Genomic DNA, 19,888 nt, shown 5'->3' with positions numbered 1-19,888 from the left:
CTCGCAAAATGGATTCTCAGTAAACGTGGCCAGAGGCACCTGCCCTGCCAGCTTAAATGTGGACTCACCCTCCTTCCAGGCATGGTTCCCTTACTCCCCAGCTTCTCCATGGGTTCCAGCCAGCTTGTTCCCCAAATGGGCCTTCAGGCTTTTCATCCCCAGGGTCTTTGCTCATGCCTGCCCCACCTTGCTTCCTTCCTTGAAGTCAATCCACATTTACTGATCCTTCAAGGCCTCCGTGAAAAAGTCAACTCTTTCCTGGAGGCCTTTCCTGACCAACTCCTCTCCACTCCCAAACCTCATGGGCTTTTGCTGATCCCTTTTGGTCCAGTGGAACATGCCCAAGAAGAATCATGCACCCTCACCAGGTCAGTTCCTCCAATCTTCAGTGCTCTCTTCCAGAAAGTCATCATGGGCCTCCTTTGCCAAAGAAAACAACTGACCTTCAGGGTGGCAGAGAAATTCCAGAGCCCCAGTCTGGCTGATTCCACCCGGTACTGCAGAGCCAAGCCCCACCCCCACCCTGGCATTCCCGCATGGCACCTTTACCTGTACCTGCCTCTTGCACTGGTCGTGAGGTGGCAGGTGTGGCCCCTGGAATTTGAATCCCGGCTCCACCACTTGCTAGCTAGAGATCTTGGGTAGCTGATTACACTTCTCTGGACCTCGGCTTCTAGCACTGTAGAATGTAGGTGGTTAAGAATGGGGGTGAAATCAGGTGCTACCTGTAAAGGTCTTAGCACAGTGCCAAGCACGTGGTGAGTGCTCAGTGAAGGTCAGTGCTCATTATCACGTTGGCTTCATCCTCCCACATGCCCCTCCTTCAGCAGGCTATGAGCTCCTGGAGGCTAGGAACTTGCCTGTGTCTGAGTCCCCTGCTTTGCCAACACAGTACCTGCTTCATGGTTTCCAATCAGCAAACGTGAGTTCAATTAATGAAGAGACAATGCTGATTCCACAGCTGGCTTTTCCACTGAGGGACCCGGCTGGCTGCCACTTGGTATCCCCCAAGGATGTCTGGTTTGAAGTCTAAATGACCTCCCCCAGGGCTGGGCTGAAGGCAAGAGCTTCAGTGTCTCAGCAGCTTTTCCCCAAAGAGCAGTTGGCCTCTTTTTGAACTAGCAGCTTCTAGATTTTGGAGTCTATACCCAGTGTCCTATTCTGTCCTCGCTCCCATTAGACATGTTGATTGAGACCACGGATAATCTTTAAGCAGAAGGGGGCTGGGTATGCGCTCTGGTAGAGAGGCCAAGAGGCTGGTGCTGTTACTATGCTTCGTGATGCATCAGCTTCCCAAGAGGCCCTGCAAGAGGGAAGTTTCTAGATAATGAAATCTATCTCTTGAAGTACTGCAGGTTTCTATTGTTTCCCCATATTATTGGAAAACATCCATAAATGTTGTGCCTCCTTCCCCATCTTCTTAAGCGGGACATAGCAAACATGGTACGTCACCTTGGCTACGGGTGACCAAGCGCTTTTGACCTCAGGGACTTGTTGCGTCTTGCTGGCAATCCGTGGGGGGTCGGGCTCATTGTCTTCACCTCACGGATGATGAAGCCAAGGCTCAGGGACCTTAAATGGCTCTGCCTGGAAGTGGCGGAGCCTTGCTCCCACCCTCTTCTCCGACAGAGAATCTGGAGTTTTTTGCTCTGCACCTCTGCAGTCTTTTACACAGTGCAGCCTTTCCTTGACAACTTGCAGTCAACAACCACTCCAGGTGCGACGGCGTGGGTGGAGCTAGAACCATCAGGCCCCCACACTCACTGGCCCCAGCGTCGTAGGTTTCAGTTATTGTTTTCATCACTTCTGTCTCTCCCTTGCCTGCCTACCAACAGCTGCCACTCTAACTCCCTTCCTGTTCCACTGCTGGGTCCGAGAAAAGAGGCTGATCCCTTGCTGGGACTGTGTCTCAAGTAAGAGTGTTTGTGGCATCTGCTGGGATGCTCAGGTCCTTTTGCTTTTGTTTTCTCAGCCGTGTTTTGCATGGTAGAGCCCTCCGTGCAATGCCCCACAGGAAGCAGGAGAACAGCTCAGGGTTAGGAAGGCCGCCTTTGGCGTCCACACACCTGGGTTGAGTCCTGGCTCCGTCAATTTGCAAGGCAAAATACCTAACCCCTGCCAGTCTCTGTTCTCCCATCTAGAAACTGGGCTTGGTCATCTAGGCCACATGGGGAGCACTGGAAGAGGATTTAAGGTGATAATCTACAAGCCGTGCTTAGCGCATGCTGGCCCTCGGTAGGGTATAGTTTTGTTTATATTTCTGTAACTCGAAGCACAATCGGACTCTGATCATTTATTCATTCCTTCATTCATTCCTCAAATACATATTTACTTCCCATCTCTCAGTGCCTGGCTTTCTTATCTGCACAGGGAAGGTGGTAGCAATATTTCTCCAGCTGGGGGCCGTGAGAACTTACTGTCTGGGAAGAGCTCAGAAGCCACACAGGGAGTAGAAGGGTGACACAAAAGTGACTCGGCCTCGCCGTCAATACTAGTACGAGCCAGGTTCCGTGCATGCTGGCAGGCACTGGGAATAAAGAGGTGGACAAAATCGAGTGACCTTTGACTCATGGAGCTCATGGGTTCTTTCCTCTTTATTTTCTCCCCGGGGAGAAAAGCCTACCAATGTTTCAGCATTGTCTATGTCAGATGAATTGCTGGGTCTGAGGGCATTGCTCCCAGAGACCCGCCGATTCGCTGGTCGCTGCGCTGGAGGCTGGCACTGGAGTCCGTGCCGAGCTTCCCCCACCCCCTGCCATGCTCGAGCCCTTCATCACATCCCTGGGCCGCTGGCCCTGTGCTCTCGCCTTTAGTTCAGCACAATCCAGAGCACCTGCAAGCAATTAGTCAAAGGAGAGAACCATGCCCGTCTTGCCTAAGTCATAGCCGTGGAGGCCAGTGTCTGTGAAAATGCTGTCATCCTCAAAAGGCCAGATGGGCAAGAGGTCTAGGCAGGGAGCCTGGTGAGGTGGAAAGAACTCTGAATTGGGGGGCTGGGACCAGAGGTTAAGTCCTGGTCCTGCTGCTTGGTAGCTGTGTGTCACTTCTCTGAGCCTTGCTCTCCTCAGTTGCCAAACAAGAAAGTGCTAGGCTCTATCTGTCCAGTTGTATGAGGAACAGATAGGACTGGAATACAAATTTAAGGTAATTCAAGGCCTCTCAAACTCCTCCTTTTGGAGGTGAGTTCACTGCTTATCACTCTACAATGGGCTTAGATTGGCCTCCCTGGACACAGACTCTGAGACAGAGAAGTGCATTCTCAGGAGGTTCCCAGGAGAGACACCTGTCGGGAAGTGAACAAAGCATGGTTGGAGAGAGGGAGAAGCTGACACACTGGAGAAGCTGATGCACAGAGGGAGAAGCTGACACACAGGGAGAAGCAGACGCTCAGAGGGAGAAGCTGACAGAAAGGGAGCAGCTGGCACACAGAGGGAGAATGTGACACTCAGAGGGAGAAGCTGACACACAGAGGGAGAAGCTGACACACAGAGGGAGAAGCTGACACACCGAGGGAGAGGATGACACACAGAAGGAGAAGCTGACAGAGTGGGAGAAGCTAACATACAGAGAGAGAAGCTGACACTCAGAGAAGCTGGCACACAGAGGGAGAAGCTGACACACAGAGGGAGAAGCTGACACTCGGAGAAGCTGGCGCACAGAGGGAGAAGCTGACACTCGGAGAAGCTGGCACACAGAGGGAGAAGCTGGCGCACAGAGAGACACTGATTTCATTACTGGTGACGCACCCAGGTCCCTTTCTTTGTCTTTCCAAAGCGTCATCACCTGCTCGATTTAGAAGACATGTGTGCCTTCTTCTTGGACTACACCATCACACGGTTATTTTTGCAGACTCAGAAGAGGAAAGGGAGCCAGCCTGTAGAAATGGAACCTAATTTAAAAACCTCCTTGCAGCACTTGGAACAGAGCCTGGCTGGGACCAGGCCCGGTCAGGCCCGAGCCTTACAGCCTCCACCAGAATCTGGCCAGAGAGGGGCAGAAGTAGCAAAGACGCCTGATGAGCTGGCCCGGGGCTCTGCAGCAGGACGCTCATTTTGAAGTTTTCCTAGGAAACTTTGTCACAGGGAGTAAATCTGCCAAAGCTCTGTGCCTGCCAAATTCTCTGGGCTCAACAGAACTATTGTTCATACTCTGAGTCCTGCTGTTATCAGATTTAGCCTGATTTCTGATGGGCCACATCAAGACCACTTGCATTTAGAGAGAGCTGTTGCCCGAACAGGGGAGGGGGGGCTCCTTGGGACAACGGGGGACCCTGAGCCCTCCTCTGTTGTTCTGTGGGAAGCAAGCCCCATACAAGGACCCTTAGCGTTGCTAACAGTAATAAGAGGGGTGCGTTTCACGGACATAGCATTTTACAGTACCGAGCAGCTTTACCTGCATGGTTTCCATTGTTCCCCACCCCGAGTCTGTGAAGCTGGGGGCTCTCTGGGTTCAAGGAAGCTGTTCTGACTCTTGTTTCTGTCTCAAAAGCAATGGCAGAGCCTCTCAGTTTGTGAGGATTAAATCATGGAATACCAGTGAAGACCTTAAAGAAAACAGCACTTGGCATTGAGTAACTTCTTAATAAATGTTTGAAATTACTGATAGGTATTTTAGACTCACTTGATAGGAGGGGAAGCCGAGATTCAGAGGGGCTAATCTCCTGAATGAGATACCTGATACCAAGGAAGGAAGACACGGGCAGGGGGACCCACCATGCAAGTGGGGCTAGACTTCCTGGCCCGGAATTTCCATCACGGACCCCCTGGATGCCTTTAAACTTGGAAACAGAGGAAATACTGACTCCTCAAAAGAAAAAAAAATGAAAGAGATGAAGGGATGATGTTGCCAGAAAAAGAAAAGAAAAGAAACACTTGCACTTTTCAGACAACTGAGCCCTTCGTATCTTTATATTTAGGTCTAAATACCAGAAGGGGTATCATATTCAGAGATAACTAGGTTTGAAAAAGATCCTTTTGCTCTGAGCCCTGCGCTGTGATTGGGGTTTTGCACCCGCATGGCCTCGCCTCATATTGGTCATTTTCAGGAGTTCGGCTGGCAGACCCCTCATGAGCAGAGAAAGGTGTGATCGCGGAGCCTCCGACCTCCTGGTATCCTCGGGAATGAAGGCCATTGGGGTTCTCGTGGTCTTTGCCTCCTGCCGTAAGTAGTACGGAGCTGGGAGAGCTCCAGGGCTCTGTCCTCCTCTCTGGGTGCCTGTGTCTCAGGGTGGCCCCTTCTGACGTGGCATCAGGTGAGGGGAAAATCAGGTGTCCCTCAGAATAGAATCAGGAGTGGAACAGGCTTCCACCGAAGTCCTCCTCCTTCTGTTTCTTCTACAAAATGGGTTGGTCCCAGCATTGGGATCTCACAGAACTTTAAGAAAATCAAAGGTTGCTAACCATTTGCTAAGAAAAAGGGCCTTGACTACTGTTTTACCACACATCCCCTTCGGGAACCTTTTTTCTTTTCTTTTCTTTCCGTTGCCTTTGTTTAAAGTCATGTAGATTCCAGAACAAAAACGCAGACATATATCTAATTTAGGGACAATTAGTTCTCATCAGAAAGTCTCTCTTATGGTGACTTATGGAATAATGGATAATTATAAGTCATTGCTACCTGAAGATCAGGTAACACACCTCTGCACAGTGAGAAAGAACTCACTAGCAAACCGCGTTGGGTTTGCTGGAACTCTCTTTGACTCTGATGAGTTTCATTAGTAGAGATTTCTCCAGATCCATTTTTCTGTCTGTTTCTGCTGTGTAGCTTTTGCGTCCCTAAGTCAAAATGTCAAAAATGGAGCTCCCATTTTCCCTTTAGTCCGTGGTGGGATTTACAGCTTTCAAGATCATGGTGGGGGGAGAGAAGCCCAAATGCAGAGAGGACCCCTTTCGCAGCCCCCACGATTGGCCCTCCACGAGATCAGTGCCTGAGGTGACCCTGGCCTCTCTTGAGGGGCTGCTTGGACAGCAGTGACCACCCCGGGCTTCCACGCCCTCTGTTGTGCTTTAGGACAACAAAACCACAGTTGCACGTGGGTTTCCTGTGAACGTGTCCCAAACCCCTCTGTCTCTGTGTTTCTTCCTCAAGCTCCTGTTTTCATGTTATTTGATCACAAAATTAACATATGCGGATAAATAAAAAGTAAAATAAGTGAGTCTAGCAAGATAAAGCTACTTTTCATCCTTCCCAGACCCTAGTCCTTTCCTACGCACAGATGTAACCACTCTTAAGAGTTGGATAGACATGCTTCTAGGCTTTTCCACACATACATTTTGACCATTTTAATAGAAAAGTAATACATGTGCATTGTAAAAAAAAAAAATTTCAAACAGCATAAAAGTATATAAACGGTGTCTATCTTCTTCTCCACCTACTTCCTCAATCCCACTGCCCGGAGAGATTGCTATTAAAAGTAGATGTTTTCAAGACACCATTTAGTTATTCTCCCTCTGTCAGTGGATATGTGGGTGGTGTTCAATTTTTTGATACCACAAGGGATGCGTTGCAGCAAACATCCCTGTGCGTGTGTGTGTATATATGTGTGTGTGTGTGTGTGTGTGTATATATATACATTCTTCCCCCACTTTCATAAACATTCTGTAGAAGTAAAAATTGCCGGGTCCATGTATATTTGCCATTAAAAAAAATAGATTGAGGGCATCTTTTCTGCTTCTTAAGTGTTTTGCTTCTCCTGTGAGATTGTAAATGCCTGACGGTATTTGTAGGAACTGGCATCTCTGGCTTTGAACTTCTCCCTTTAATGTTGCATCAGACCCAAGGGTGTTTCTGCCTCGGATGGTGGTTTCTCACTTGGCAGCGGAAGACATAGTTGACGGTAATGTCCTGAATATCGTGGAGGCTGGGTTCTCCTCCTGGGCTAGCAAGAAGCTGGCTGTGGGACACAGTGTTCTGATCCTATTACTTTCCCCGATGAAAGGGGCTGATGATCCCAGCCATGCCCATGTTTGGGGGCATGTTTTGGGGTCTCGTGATGTCCCGGATGTAAGCGCTCTAGGGACGGGTCGCCAGGCTGGCACTGTTCTCACTACCCCATGTCTTCTTTCTTATTTTCTGGCCGGCAGTGATGGCCCCTGCCCATGGCAGCTTCTGGCAGTTTCAGAGGATGGTCAAACACATCACAGGGCGGAGTGCCTTCTTCTCCTATTATGGATACGGCTGCTACTGTGGCCTTGGGGGCAAAGGGACCCCGGTGGATGACACTGACAGGTGAGTCCAGAGGCTCCAGGCCTGCTTTCCTTTTTGCATTGAAACCCCGCACCTGCCTGCGGTGAGGCGGGGTGTCAGGACTCTTGCACCACAAGTGACAGAAGCCCATTCGAGGTTCGCAGCTCTGCAACCACATCTTGAGATCCTTGCGTTCAAACAACACGCCCCGACTTCTCATGTTGCACCAGGCCTCGAAAATTAGCTAGTCAGTCCTGCTCAGAGCTCCAGAAACGTCTTCAATTCTCAAACGTCACGGCAAACGTGATCTTCGCTCAGCAACCCAGTTTTTAGGATTAGACCACAGCAAGGCTGCCCTGCTGTCTCCCGGGCCGAATTCCACATTCCGGGAGAGAGAATCCCCATGGCCCAGTTTGGAAAAGTTGTCCATCTGGGCAAGGCCACATGGCCCAACGTGGCTGCCAGGCCTACTCTTCAGCGTGGGGGTGGGGAGCGTGAGTCCTGAGAAGGTTGGTGTGAACTGGCGAGGGCAAGGGAAAGTAGGGGACAGGGTAGTTTGCCCATCATTCATTTGAAGGAATAAGAAACGAGGTGTGTCTCCCCACTTTTAACCTCGAGTGGATAAATAGGTCCCGGCAACAGCGCCTGAAATGTCACTCCTAGAGCTTGAGTCCTCGCGGCTGGGCTCCTGAGACCATGGAATATTCCAGCCGGAGGGATCCCAGAGCCCTACGGGGGCACTGACACTGATGGAACCCCCGTCATGTGCCGAGCACTGGGATCAGTGATTTCCACATGGGGCCTAACTTAATCCTTCCATCCAGAGGCCAAGGCAGTGATACCAACCCCGTCTTGTACAGGCAGCAAACGTGAGGACCCACTAAACCACCACAGCAAAGCCTAACGACACACCAGCCCCCAAGGGGCCAAATCAGGATTCGGAACAAGAATTTGCCTGTCTCCAAGTCCAGGCTCTTTGACTCTCTGTCCCTCTCCTTCCAAGCCCAAAGGCTGATGACAATTTTAACACCATGAAACAAAGCTGACAAACAGCAGAGAGCCCACTCGCAGGTAGGGACGGCGAGACAAAGGACTGAAGCTCAGGGCATTTGTTTTTCTGTCCTTAGAACCCAGTCCCCGGTCCTGTCCCAGTTGTTTTCTCTTCTTGGTGTCCTCCTTTCCTGCCCCAGGCCACTCTGAGCATCGTGAGAACAAGGACTGAAGGACTATGGGTGTTTTTGCTGACCCCTGTCTCCTCAGGGACTATCACAGTGCTTGGCACATAGTAGGTGCTCAGGAAAAAGTCATTACATGAATGACTGGGTCACATGGACCTAGGTTTGAGCCCCGTGTGTGTGTGTGTGTGTGTGTGTGTGTGTGTGATTTTCCAGACGTATAATTTTAGGAAATTCCCCTCTTGAGATCTCGTCTCCTCCCCTACAAAAATGAGGACAACAATCACACTTCACGGGGTTACACGGAGGAGCCAATGAGAGCAGAAGTTACTAGAAAGGGCTCACTAAATGTTAGTGGTTATGTTTATATTGTTAATATTTTCAGGAACTTACCTCCTTATCTTCAATGCCTTCTCGCTCTGGGGAGGAGGGAGGGGCATCCTTTCCAGGTTCCACCCATGGTACCCCCACCCCGACCGACGGATGCCCCAGGGCCTGCCCCCTCACCTGCTCTGGTCTGGCCCCCAGATGCTGCCTGGCACATGATTGCTGCTACGGGAAGTTAAAGCAGCTCGGCTGCCAGCCCGTGCTGAACAGCTACCAATTCCACATCGCCAACGGGACCGTGGTCTGTGAGTAGCCTTCTCTGCGGGGACATGGCTTTGAACCTGGGCCTCTCCTTTCTGTCTCCCTCCCGGCAGAGGAGTGCTTTGAGACGGAAAGTGACAATTCTAGGAATCGGAGCTTCTTGGGTGTCCTTGCTTGGTCCCTGGTCTCTCCTGTCCACGGCTGTACCTCCAGCACCTCGGGGAGCATGGAGCGTGGTGCCCGGGGTACAGCACCTGCTCAGTAGTTGTTGACTTGAGATTACATTGAATCTTGCAGCTTTGCTTGGCAACTGTTGCTGTTGAGAACATTCCTCGTGTCTGTCATGTGTTAACAAAGCAGCACAGTTGTCTTTCAGTTGAAAAAATATTTGTTTAGGGCGAGGACATGCCAAGCACGGGTAGGTGCCGTGGGGGGACACAAAAGTAAATAGGAGGGGTCGGGGAAGGGAACTCATGTGTCATCGAGGCCATTCAAGGAGGAGGGCAAAGGACAAGGGCAGGCAAGTACTGAGTGTCCAGCAGGTGGGGAGTGGCCCCCGATATCCCGGAGCATGTTCTGGGGCTGCTGGGGTGTGGGTGTGTGTAGGGCAAGTTTGGTCTAAAGAGCAAGCACATTTGAAGTCCCTGGCTATAACTTTCTTGTGAATGCCACTCATTCCGTGGAGCCAGTGATTTGAATGCCTCTTAGGGCAACTGGCCTCCTCCCTGGCCTTGCGGACTTGCACGATCCACTTTCCTCCCTATGTGTACTTGCACTTGGCTGTATGCCGGAGTTCACCTGTCTCCTCCCGAGGTCAGGGAACCACCACCTCCCTGCCCTTTATCTCCCCTTTAGAGTGGGTACTCAGCACCCAAACCCCAGGCTCCCCAGTGCTCCCCCAACGCCAGGGCCCCAGCTCAGGACACACCAAGACTGGCCAAGTGTTAGGACTATGTGGTGTTCCTGGTCCAGTGGTGAGACCTGAGCTGGGGGGCTGGCGGCTCAGAGCCCCACAATGGGAGGACAGGCGGTCTGCTTCTCAGTCTCCACAACCCCTGGCCCCCAGGCACACTGTCGTTGGGAGAACCCCCATTTCCCACGTGAGTTCAGGGAGACTTCTGTGTTGGAGCTCTCAGGCCATGACGGTACTCACACCTAAAGCCGTGGACGGTACTCACACCTAAAGCCGTGCGTCTTCTGGGAGATCCCGCAGACCACGTGCAGGGGATGGGATGGGATCAGGGCCCTAGTGGGGGGGGCAAGGGAAGGTGGCTGGAGGAGGTTGCCCCCAAAGTGTTCTTTACTTTGGCATGTGATGCCCTCGGAGGCAGGGACTGAGTTTCTGGCTGCCTCTTCCCACCCTTCTGGGCCCTGCTTGGCCGGAGTCAGGGGGGCGAGCCTGGCGGTTGGCTGGAACGGGCGCACACAAAAAAAGGTGCCTCTGCCTCTTCTTAGCCTGGCTCATGGTCTCACCTCCATATGGTTTCTTCTCATCTCTTCTCCTCTTGATCCTAACATCTGTCATGTCAAGTGTTACCTTAAAGCGCTTGAAAAGTTATCACTTTTAGAGAAAATATCCTCGAGGAGCTCTGTCCTCTGATGCCCCCATAAAGTGCAGGGATGGGGAAAGAAGGGAAAAGGTGACCTGAGAAGGGAAATAGAATTTCAGCAGGTGCAGAGCCCCGGCCCCACTGTGGTCCCAGGCTTGGGGCAAGCCTCTGCCCTCTGCACCTGGGGCAGCTGTTTTATTATTATTATTATTATTATTATTATTACTATTATTATTATTATTTTAGCACCTTCTTTAGCAGCCCTCTTCCCCCTCCCAGGTAGGGCCAGAGCCACAGTCTGGGACCCCAGGAGATGGGGAGAGAGTGATCTGAGGGAGAGACTGGAGCCCTCCCCCGCACTGAGGTGGCACCCGGAAACATCCTCTGTTCGGCATCTGCTAGGTGTTGGGGTCGGAGTTGCAGGAAGGGGCTGGGAGCTGGGCTGGAAGGTCTGCAGTCTGGGCTGTCCTTTTCACAGACACTGCCAGGCAACCAGTTGCCCCCAAAGCTTGAGTGGACCTCCTGGAGGCCAGAGCTCTGCTTAGGGGGTCAGCATGGGGAGGGGCAGGGGCTTCCGTATCACCAGCGGGACATCAGCACCCTCCTCCTCGGCTGACCCAGCCAGTGAGTACCAGGTCAGCCCCCCCGTCCTCCCCACCTCACCTCCCAGGAGCAGGGCTAGGAGCTGCGTGATCTGGATTCTGATCCTGGGTCTGCTGAGCCCACACACCAGACCCAGGCACATTCATTTACTTGTCCAGTATTGCTTGAGTGCCTACTGGATGCTCATCCAGGGCCAGCGCTGTGCAGGGGCTGGAGCGCAGAGCAAGGCAGCCTCAGTTCCTGCTCTCCTGGCATTCTCTACAGCCGAAATCTTAACCCCCAGGATATACCTTTGAGGTGGGCATGGTTATCAAGAAGGACCCTGAGGCTCAGAGAGGTTAGCTGAGATGGCCACGGTCACACAGCCAGGGAAAGAAGAGTCACGAGTCGGACCCAGGTTGTCTGGTCCCAGAGCTGCTGCTCCTGCCTCACACTGCCCCCCCGGGTCACAGGGCTGCCAGGAGGGTGTTGGGGGGATGCGCTTGGTTGGAGGGCTCCCACAAACGCAAGTCTTGTTGTCATCAGAATGCTCGGCACCGGCCCAGGGGACAGCGAAAGGCAGATGGACTTGGCTCCTCTGTAATGCCCCAGATCTTTCTGTTCTAGTTTTGTGTCCCCTGCTAAGAGGCCCTGAGATAGCCCATGTTTGGAGTCAGGCAGAGCTGGGTCCGAATCCCAGCTCCACCGCTTCTAGCTGGGTAATTGCACAACTGCCCTGAGCCTTAGTCTCCTCGTCTGTAAAATGGGGATAATAACCTGCACTTCATTAAGTTACGAAGTAACCCCTTTAAAGAGTCTGGCCTATAGCAGGTGCTTAGGTAATGCCTTTCCTTTTAGAAGAGGAGACTTCTTTTTGCACCTAAGTTTTCTTTTCCCCTTTACTTTTGCAGAAAAGCATTGGGATTTTCTTCATTACTGTTAGGAGCTTTCTCAGAAGTCTCTCCCCTGCACCTGTACCCCCTCAAGCTAATGTCATTAACTCCCTAGAGAAGAAAAGCGCTTCTCCCCCAACCCGTTACACTGCGGTTGGAAGAGCTGCTGAAAGGGTTAACTGCCTACCCCCAACCCCACTCCAAATTCTGAAATCTTGTACCCAGAGCCTGGCTCCGGGTTGCCTAGCAACCAGCAGCTGATCCGGGATGCAGTTTGTGAGCAGGGAAGGGAAAGGAGAAAAACAACTTGGCCTGTCCATGTCTTTAAATGTCACTGGGAGATCAGTGCAGAGAAAGGCCTATAACTCAAGCCCTGGCGCCAATTTGCCAGGTGGGGAAGGCCACCCTCGAGCAACCAAGAAGGTTGTTATCCCTCCTCTGAGTGGGCTTACATAAGTACTTGGCATTTGCAAGGGACTTTAAGATTAGCCAGCAGAGACACACACCCCCTCCACCCACATAGGCATGTATGTGTTGTGCAGGGGGCATGGGAGGCAGAGAGAGACGAGGTTCCAGCCACTGGTCCACTTACACCTCCATGTCTGAGCCTCTGACTTCTCCCTCCACCAACGAGGGAAGGTGAACATGGTAACCACTGGAATTTGTGGTTTGCAAAGCTCTTTCTCCTTCAATACTGAATGTATCCCTCACGACACCTCCACTCGCTGACACATCACCCTTTTTTTCTCCTAGCATTTGTCTCTACCTGAAATTACCTTGTTTGTTTATGCATCCGCTCTCCCGCCAACCAGAATGTGAGTTCCAGGGGAGCAAGGAACAAGCCTGTCTTGTGTGGGGGCACTCGTCCTCATTAGAACCCACAGAGAAGGACGCCCTGGGAGCTATGCAACATGGGGTCTGCTTGCTCAGAACTGTACCTCCAGTACCCAGAAGGCCAGGCACATGTTAAGACCTCAGTACCTGTTTGATGAGTGAATGAATGAACTCATGAAATAGTTAATGCAAGTGTCTGTTTCCTGATTTGAAAGCTGAGGAAACCGGCTCGGGGACAAGCAACTTGCCTGAGATCCTAAAGAACGCAGGCGGTGGGTCTGGATAGAGAACGTGGCTTCCCGTTTCCTGGGAAGCTGCCCCACAGAGGGTAAAAGTCCAGCCAGTGGGGCAGCAGCACCTGGGGATGGAGGGCACGCTGCGTGTTTAGGGCTGCAGGTGTGCAATGAGAAGACAAACTCCCTGCCCAGGGAGCTTGCCTCCAGGGAGGGAGTCAGGACCCCCAAAATCAGAAATAAAGTGCGCTCAGGTATTGACCGGTGCTGCAACAAGGCAACTGGATACAAAATGATGATGACAGGGAGAGGGAAGGACGGCTACTTCAGGTGGCCGAAGACGCCCTCGCAAGGAAGTGGCACTTAGCCAGTGCGGCAAGAGCAGAGGTAAAGGGCAGCAGGGCCTCGGAGGCTGGTGTTGCAAGGGGAATGGGTCCGCAGGGCTGGGCCGACGGGTGAGGAGGGTGCCTTCTCCTTCCCTTGCAGGGGAGGCCGCCAGAATGTTTGAAACAGGATATGCTCTGCTCTTGCTTTAGAAAGGTCATTCTGGCCACTGTCCAGGGTGGTTGGGGAGCCAGGGAGGAAAGATGGGGAGCCATTAGTGAGCACTGGGGAGAAGCTGCCACGGGTGATGGAGTAGAGAAGGAGAGGAGCGTCTGATGCTGGGTGTTTTGGAGGTCAATTGTCAGGAGCTGCTGATGGATGAGATGCGGGGTGGGAAGGAAAAAGAGACGGAATCCAAGGCTTCCGGCCCGAGCAGCTGTAGGTAAGCTGCCGTCCGAGCTTGTGCAGATGGGGAAGAACAGGCTAGGGAGACACAGCAAACACTTGGCATGAGCCTTCTTGAGTTTGAGATGCCTATCAGACACCCGACGGGAAAGTCAAGTGGACAGGAACATATTGGAGTCTAGAGCACAGGCTGGGATGAGAACCCAAGAGTCATGGGCATTCAGATGGCATTTATTATTTTTTTATAAATAGGTTTTATCTATTTGAGAGAGTGTGTGTGTGCACGAGCAGGGAGGAGAGACAGAGGGGAGGGGCAGAGGGAGAAGCAGACTCCCCGCTGAGCAGGGGGCCCGATGTGGCACCCGATCCTAGGACGCTGGGATCATGACCTGAGCTGAAGGCAGGTGCTTAACCGACTGAGCCATCCAGGCGCCCCTCAGATGGCATTTAAAGCCCTGAAACCAAACCAGAGGCCTAGGGAGAGAATTTAGAGAGCAGGGTGGAGGCCCAGGGCACAGGCAGGTAGAGGCCTGGCAGGAGCCCGGGTTCTCCGCGGCGAACATTCCTGTGCAGCGTCCTGCTATGTCCCATTTGTGGAAGTCTAATTCACGGACTGAGCAAGCCGGCCCCGAAGCTGCCAGTTCCCTTCTTCATGTCTCAGTTCGTGCCTCAGAGTCTCCACTAGCAACCTGGAAGACGCAGGAACTGATTCAGGCTGGTTTGGGAAAGATGGCTTGCGAAGAAGACATTTCTCAGCCCGGGGCTGCCTCTCCTTCCAGGGCTCCACCGGCCTGGTCTGGCCATGGCTGTGGGATGCCCCAGAAATGGTAGCCCACAGCCGTTGACCCCTTGCTCAAGATCGGTTCCAGCGGGCCTGGGGCCCACGTGAGGCGTTACAGGTCGCACTGTGCATCAGGAAAGGGTCATACTCTGTGTGTCAGAAAGGCTCAGACAGAGCAAGAAAGGGACAGCGAAGTGAGAGAAAGGACAAAGTACAGGTGAGATGGAAGAGAGGAAGACAGGAACAGAAGACAGAGGTAACCAGAAAGAGGGCAAGGAAGAGGAGGGGGTCGAGGCAGAGTGACAGCGCTCCAGGTGAGTGACAGGCCCTTTCCCGAGAAGAGCGAGGTTGAAGGGGGCAGTGCCCTGCATCCAAGTAGCCCCCCGAGGCCACCAGCGATGAGTCCACGTGGGCCCCCGGAGACCACGGTGGCCACCCCAGAGGGAAGCAAGGGTGTGCTGGGTACAAGGGAGGCCAGAGACCCGGAGGGGACAGGGGCTTGGGAGGGGCTCCTGGGGAAGCTGGGACTTGATGGATCCTGGAGGATTTTCACAGATGGAAAGAGGGAGTGGGAGGGCAAAGGTGACCCAGGTGTCAGAAACAGTGGGAGTGGCAGGAGCTGAGAACCAGGGGCGGGAACATCCCTGGCGCATTTTGTGAGGGTGCACGAGGGCACAGCTGAAGCGTAGGACGGCTGTTGACGTGCGTTGAGAAACCAAAGTCTCCGGGGAGATGCGGGAGGACAGCTTGCTACAGGAATTGGACTTCAGAGGGAGAAAGGCAAACAAACAGAGGACAGCCAGCACTGGGGCCAACTTCAAAGGGCTCCTCCTCTTCCCAGATGCATCACCATCATCATCATAAGCACTTACAGAGCACCTGCCACGTCCAAACCACTCCCTCTGTACACAGCGGTGAAAACCCCCATGACGAGCCTGGCACCGTTATTTATTTTTGACGCTATTATAGTTTTTATCATCATTTTGTAAATGAGGATATTGAAGCTTACTTGCCCATGGTCAACAAACTGGGGAGTCTGGCTGCTGCCCTTCCTCACCCCCAACCCTTAGAAGAGAGCAGAAAACACACACATGTACACTCACACACACACACTCACACACACACACTCACACACACACACACAGAACACTACAGCTCTGACAGCTAAATAAAAGATCCCCATCTAGTGGTGACTTGGCCAAAGGGCAGACACTCAATCCCAATGGCCTAAGCAGAGGCGGCATTCATTTTTCAGCGACCGTCGGTTGAGCACCTACTATGTGCCGACACCAGTTCTGCATGCTGGGGATACTGTGACGGCCGAGACAGGCAAAGCCTTGGTCTCACAGAGCTCATGCTTCGTCGAGGGGAGACAGACACTTGCAAGTAAACACATAAGAGATGCATGGGTTGTACAAAGCACAGTGAATGAGACAGACGGGATGTGCGGGAGAGTGGCTGGAGGGAGCTCTAGGTCGGGGATCAGGGAGGGCCTCTTCTGAAGAGGGGAAATCTGACCAAGACCCGAAGGAGGAGATGGAGCCAGTCACTTGAAGATCCTGGAGACGAGTGTTTTAGACACAACAGTGAGAGCAAAGGCCCCGGGACAAGAGGGAGCCAAGCATGTGATAGAGAGGCCAGTGTGCCCGGATCAGGGTGAAGGACAGTGGGGACGGAGGGGTTAACGAGGCCCGGATCATGGCAAGGCTGCTTTCGGGCCCCAGGTGGGGATTTGATGTCTTCCCCCAGTACTAGGAAACTGCACTGGGGCTTGAAACAGGAGAGTGGACCTGGTCAGGGTGAAAGTTTAAGAAAGTCCCTGTTTGTTTCCTCCGGTTAGGGAGGAAGAGCAGGTGGTGACAGGGACTGGGGTGGTGGCCAGGAAGGTGGAGAGAAGAGGGAGGAGCGTGAAGTACTTTAAACAGAGACATCGTGGCGCTTGCTGTGGCCTGGATGCGCAAAGTGGAGGGCGGGGAGGAACCCAGGCTGCTGCTCACTTTCTGGCTCGAGTAGGAGGTGCTGCCGTTTGCGAGCCGCGAGCGTGGGTGAGGGACAGGTTGGTGGGTGGAGGGAGCGCTACATTGAGTGTTCTTTCTTGAACGCCTTAAGTTGGAGATGCCTGAGACGTCCCAGCAAGATGTCAAGCAAGTAGCTGGATGGATGAGGTGAGTTCTGAGAAAGTGGGTCCCGTGTCCTTGGCGCGCATGCCCACTCAGGGCACCCCTCCATGCAGCCCAGCCATTTCCTTTCAGGCTTCTCTTTACTCCAAGCCTCGTGGCATATCTAGGTGTGACCAGGGACCCAGGAGACGGACACCCAATTTCTTCCCTTTCTGTTTTCAACCCTTGACCCTTTGCAGCAAGTCCCTGTTTTCCCCAACCTTAGAACCGAGGAGAGCCTCCAGTGACCCTTTCTCTCTCTGCAGGTCAGTGTGCCCTCGGCCCCGGCGTCAGCTGCCCCTGTGGGCGGCGGGCATGTGAGTGTGACAGGCAGTCTGCATACTGCGTCAGAGAGAGCCTGTCCACCTACGAGAAGAACTTCAAGCAGTTCTTCTCCAGCCGGCCCCACTGTGGCAGGCGTAAGTTCCAGTGCTAGGCAGCCACGGGCCCCCTCGTCGTTCAGCATGGGCTCCAGTGTCACCTGTCCTTCCAGAAGCCTTCTCACGCCGTGCCCAAACAGGCCCTGGTTCTGCAGTCACCCTTCAGCATATGGCCGAGGGTACTCCTCTGTCACTCGACACCAGAAGGGAGCCGATCAGCAATGGGAAAGATCAAATCCTTGCATGCAGATGGAGGGAGACAGTGCCTACACACGGACACAAATAAATACCACTTTCTGATAGTCGTTAAGCGCTAAGAAGCAATCCAACAGGTGAAATGGAGAGATATTCCCACCCCCCCACCCAGGAATTTCCAAGAGGGGAAAAGGACGCAGGATCTGCCCTAAACTCTCCCTCCACCCCTCCTTCAAAATCAGGATGCAGGGCAGACTTGGGAACCAGGCACGCAACCTGCATCCAGCTGGGGGCAGAGTAGGGATCCCGCCAAACATGGTCATGGCACACAGCCAAGGATCTAAGAGATGCACTTGGACCTTGTTTCTCCTCTGTTTGGGTCCTGCTTTCTGAAATCCCTCAGGCAGGAAAAATTAATGCCATTTCCATCTCCCTGGAGACAGAGCATGAGGATATCCACAACCATCACTGTCACGTGGGTGTCATGGCCGGGAAGATGTCACAGAGATGGAGAAAGGACCTGGAAGAGGGCATCAGAGGGACCTGGAATTTCCATCCAAATTCAGAAGCCCCTAGTGATATCAGACTTAGATTCTAATGAACACCAGTGTGACCTGAGCTGAGCAGACTCTGTTCTTTATAATGCCCAACTGGCATGGCAGAATGCAAAATTGGCCGCAATCGTCCTTACCTCTCTGCGTCCTTTCGTCTCGTGAAGGAGTGCTTAGCTTTGCCCATCAGGAAGTAGTCTGTTTTTCCCAGTGGTTGAATCTGAACTCCGTGCTGGCTTAGTGAATAACTTTGGTCAATAGAATGTAGTGGAACGTATGGACACTCTACCAGTTTCTGAACCTAGGCCAAGGAGGCCGGTGCTCTACTCTCCCAGGACGCCAAGCTCTGCCGAGAGAAAGCCTGGGCTGCATGCTGGCAGGTGGGGCCAGAGTCCGTCAGCCCAGATTTTTCCCTCAGACCTCAGACACAGAAGAGCGCTCGGCGAGGGTCGGCAAACCCCACTCATTGTTGGCCATGACCCACAAGACAAGCTCATTGGAACCAAAACAATGGTCCGGCTGAGCCCAGGCTAAATGACCAATTGCAGGATCATGAGCTGAATACAGGCTGCCATTCTGTCGCTAGGGTGTGGTGTGGCCAGTAACTCATTGATATAACGGGTCTCCATTCATGGAAACTCTTGGGTTCTCAGCACTGTGCTGCACCCGGAGGCCAGAAAACATTGTGGACATGGCCCCTGACCTGTACCTCGTAGCTCTGGGAGGAGAAAAGCCGTGCTCATATAATAAGAGAGAACCCGCAGAGGGCAGTAATCACACAGTCATCCAACAAACATTTAGTGAGCCCCTGCTGAGCATTGGGCATCCCCACCAGTGCTGGGCAGTAGGGATTCAGAGGTTTTAAGAAACATGCAAAACCAGGTCTCAATAACCTGGGGAGGACTTTATGAGCCATAGCAGCCTTTAGGTCAAATTCAGACGCTTAAACTCTGGATTGAGTGATGCTGTCACTGATGTGAAGACAGTAAAGGAAGCCAGGGGAGGGTGGTCAGCAAAGGGTCTGGGAGCCGGGGCTCCGGGCTCTGCCTTGCTCAGCGGGTAAAGCCAAGTGGTAAATTCATCTTTCCTTCCTTCCTTCCTTCCTTCCTTCCTTCCTTCCTTCCTTCCTTCCTTCCGTCCTTCCTTCCGTCCTTCCTTCCTTCCTTCCCTCTCTCCCTCCCTCATGTGCTGTAGTAATTACAACCACAGAAAAGGAGCTTGAGGTCGATAGGCATTCATTGGCGACGTTCTTAAAGGTTTGAGGTAGGCGGTTGCCGAAAGGCAGGTGTGGAACTAGTGTGGCTGGGTCCAAGCCGGGCACCTCCCTTCTAGGATGTTTCTGACCACAGCAGAGGCCAGCTCAGGACTCCAGACGTATCCGGCCATCTTGTCACTGAGGAGGAAGCAGGCCGGGGCTGCACTCAGCGTGGAGGACAGAGGTTCCAGTGAGAGATCCAGGCCACCTTCTTCTCCCTGAGTCTCAACTCCTAATGTGTAAAGTAGAGGGGATTGGCCCATGCTGGCATACAGAGGGATGTCGCTGACTCTCACTGGGAAAGCCTGCCCTCCTGGAAAGAAAGCCCTTCACCCAGCAGCAAGTACACTCTTAGGCCCTACTTCAAGCCAGGGCCTGTGCTAAGAGCAGAGAAAAAAGGACGCATCAGATTCCAAGTGGCTCTCAGACCAGGGGACACAAGTCAGCAGGCAATCACAAAGCAGGCTGCCGAATGTGCTAGAACAGGGTCTGCGCGGGGAGCAATGACTGTCGTCCAAGAAGGCCAGGCCAGTCTTCCCGGAGGAACGCTGCAGGTCTGACAGCTCACCTGAGAACCAAAACACGAAGACAGCTCTTGGGATGGCCAAGTGCGGTGTGCGGAGCCTCCCGGGAAAGGGATGGAAGGTAATTCAATATGCACGCCAGCGAGCGTCTCGCCCCCTGCCTCTCCCTCTCTCGGCTGAGGGGCCCTCCTCCATCTTTGCCCCCCACCCAGGGCAAAAATCTGCATGTCAAATTCTTTCTCTCATATCTCACATCCCACATCCAATCTGTTGG

At 53.0% G+C, this 19,888-nt stretch overlaps 2 protein-coding genes across 3 annotated transcripts in view; one reads left to right on the top strand and one right to left on the bottom strand.

Moving 5' to 3' along the window:
* Positions 1–8,921, bottom strand: part of UBXN10 (UBX domain protein 10) — a 17,119-nt gene extending 8,198 nt beyond the window's left edge. Inside the window, exon 1 of the mRNA XM_019795758.2 lies at positions 8,868–8,921. The gene's annotated coding sequence lies outside the window, so the exon portion shown is untranslated. The remainder of the gene's footprint in view (positions 1–8,867) is intronic.
* The window catches only part of PLA2G2C (phospholipase A2 group IIC), a 22,827-nt gene extending 2,939 nt beyond the window's left edge, over positions 1–19,888 (top strand). For both annotated transcript variants that reach the window (XM_034645552.1, XM_034645547.1), the window contains exons 2-5: positions 5,045–5,160; positions 7,083–7,227; positions 8,889–8,992; positions 16,976–19,888. In XM_034645552.1, the coding sequence (XP_034501443.1) occupies positions 5,045–5,160; positions 7,083–7,227; positions 8,889–8,992; positions 16,976–17,145 (535 nt within the window). In that variant the 3' untranslated portion in view covers positions 17,146–19,888. The remainder of the gene's footprint in view (positions 1–5,044; positions 5,161–7,082; positions 7,228–8,888; positions 8,993–16,975) is intronic.

Source organism: Ailuropoda melanoleuca, chromosome 2 (genome assembly GCF_002007445.2).
Source record: "Ailuropoda melanoleuca isolate Jingjing chromosome 2, ASM200744v2, whole genome shotgun sequence".
Classification (NCBI taxonomy): Eukaryota; Metazoa; Chordata; class Mammalia; order Carnivora; family Ursidae; genus Ailuropoda; species Ailuropoda melanoleuca.
The sequence above is the reverse complement of the archived record's forward strand: the minus strand, read 5'-3'. Positions and strand labels throughout refer to the sequence as shown.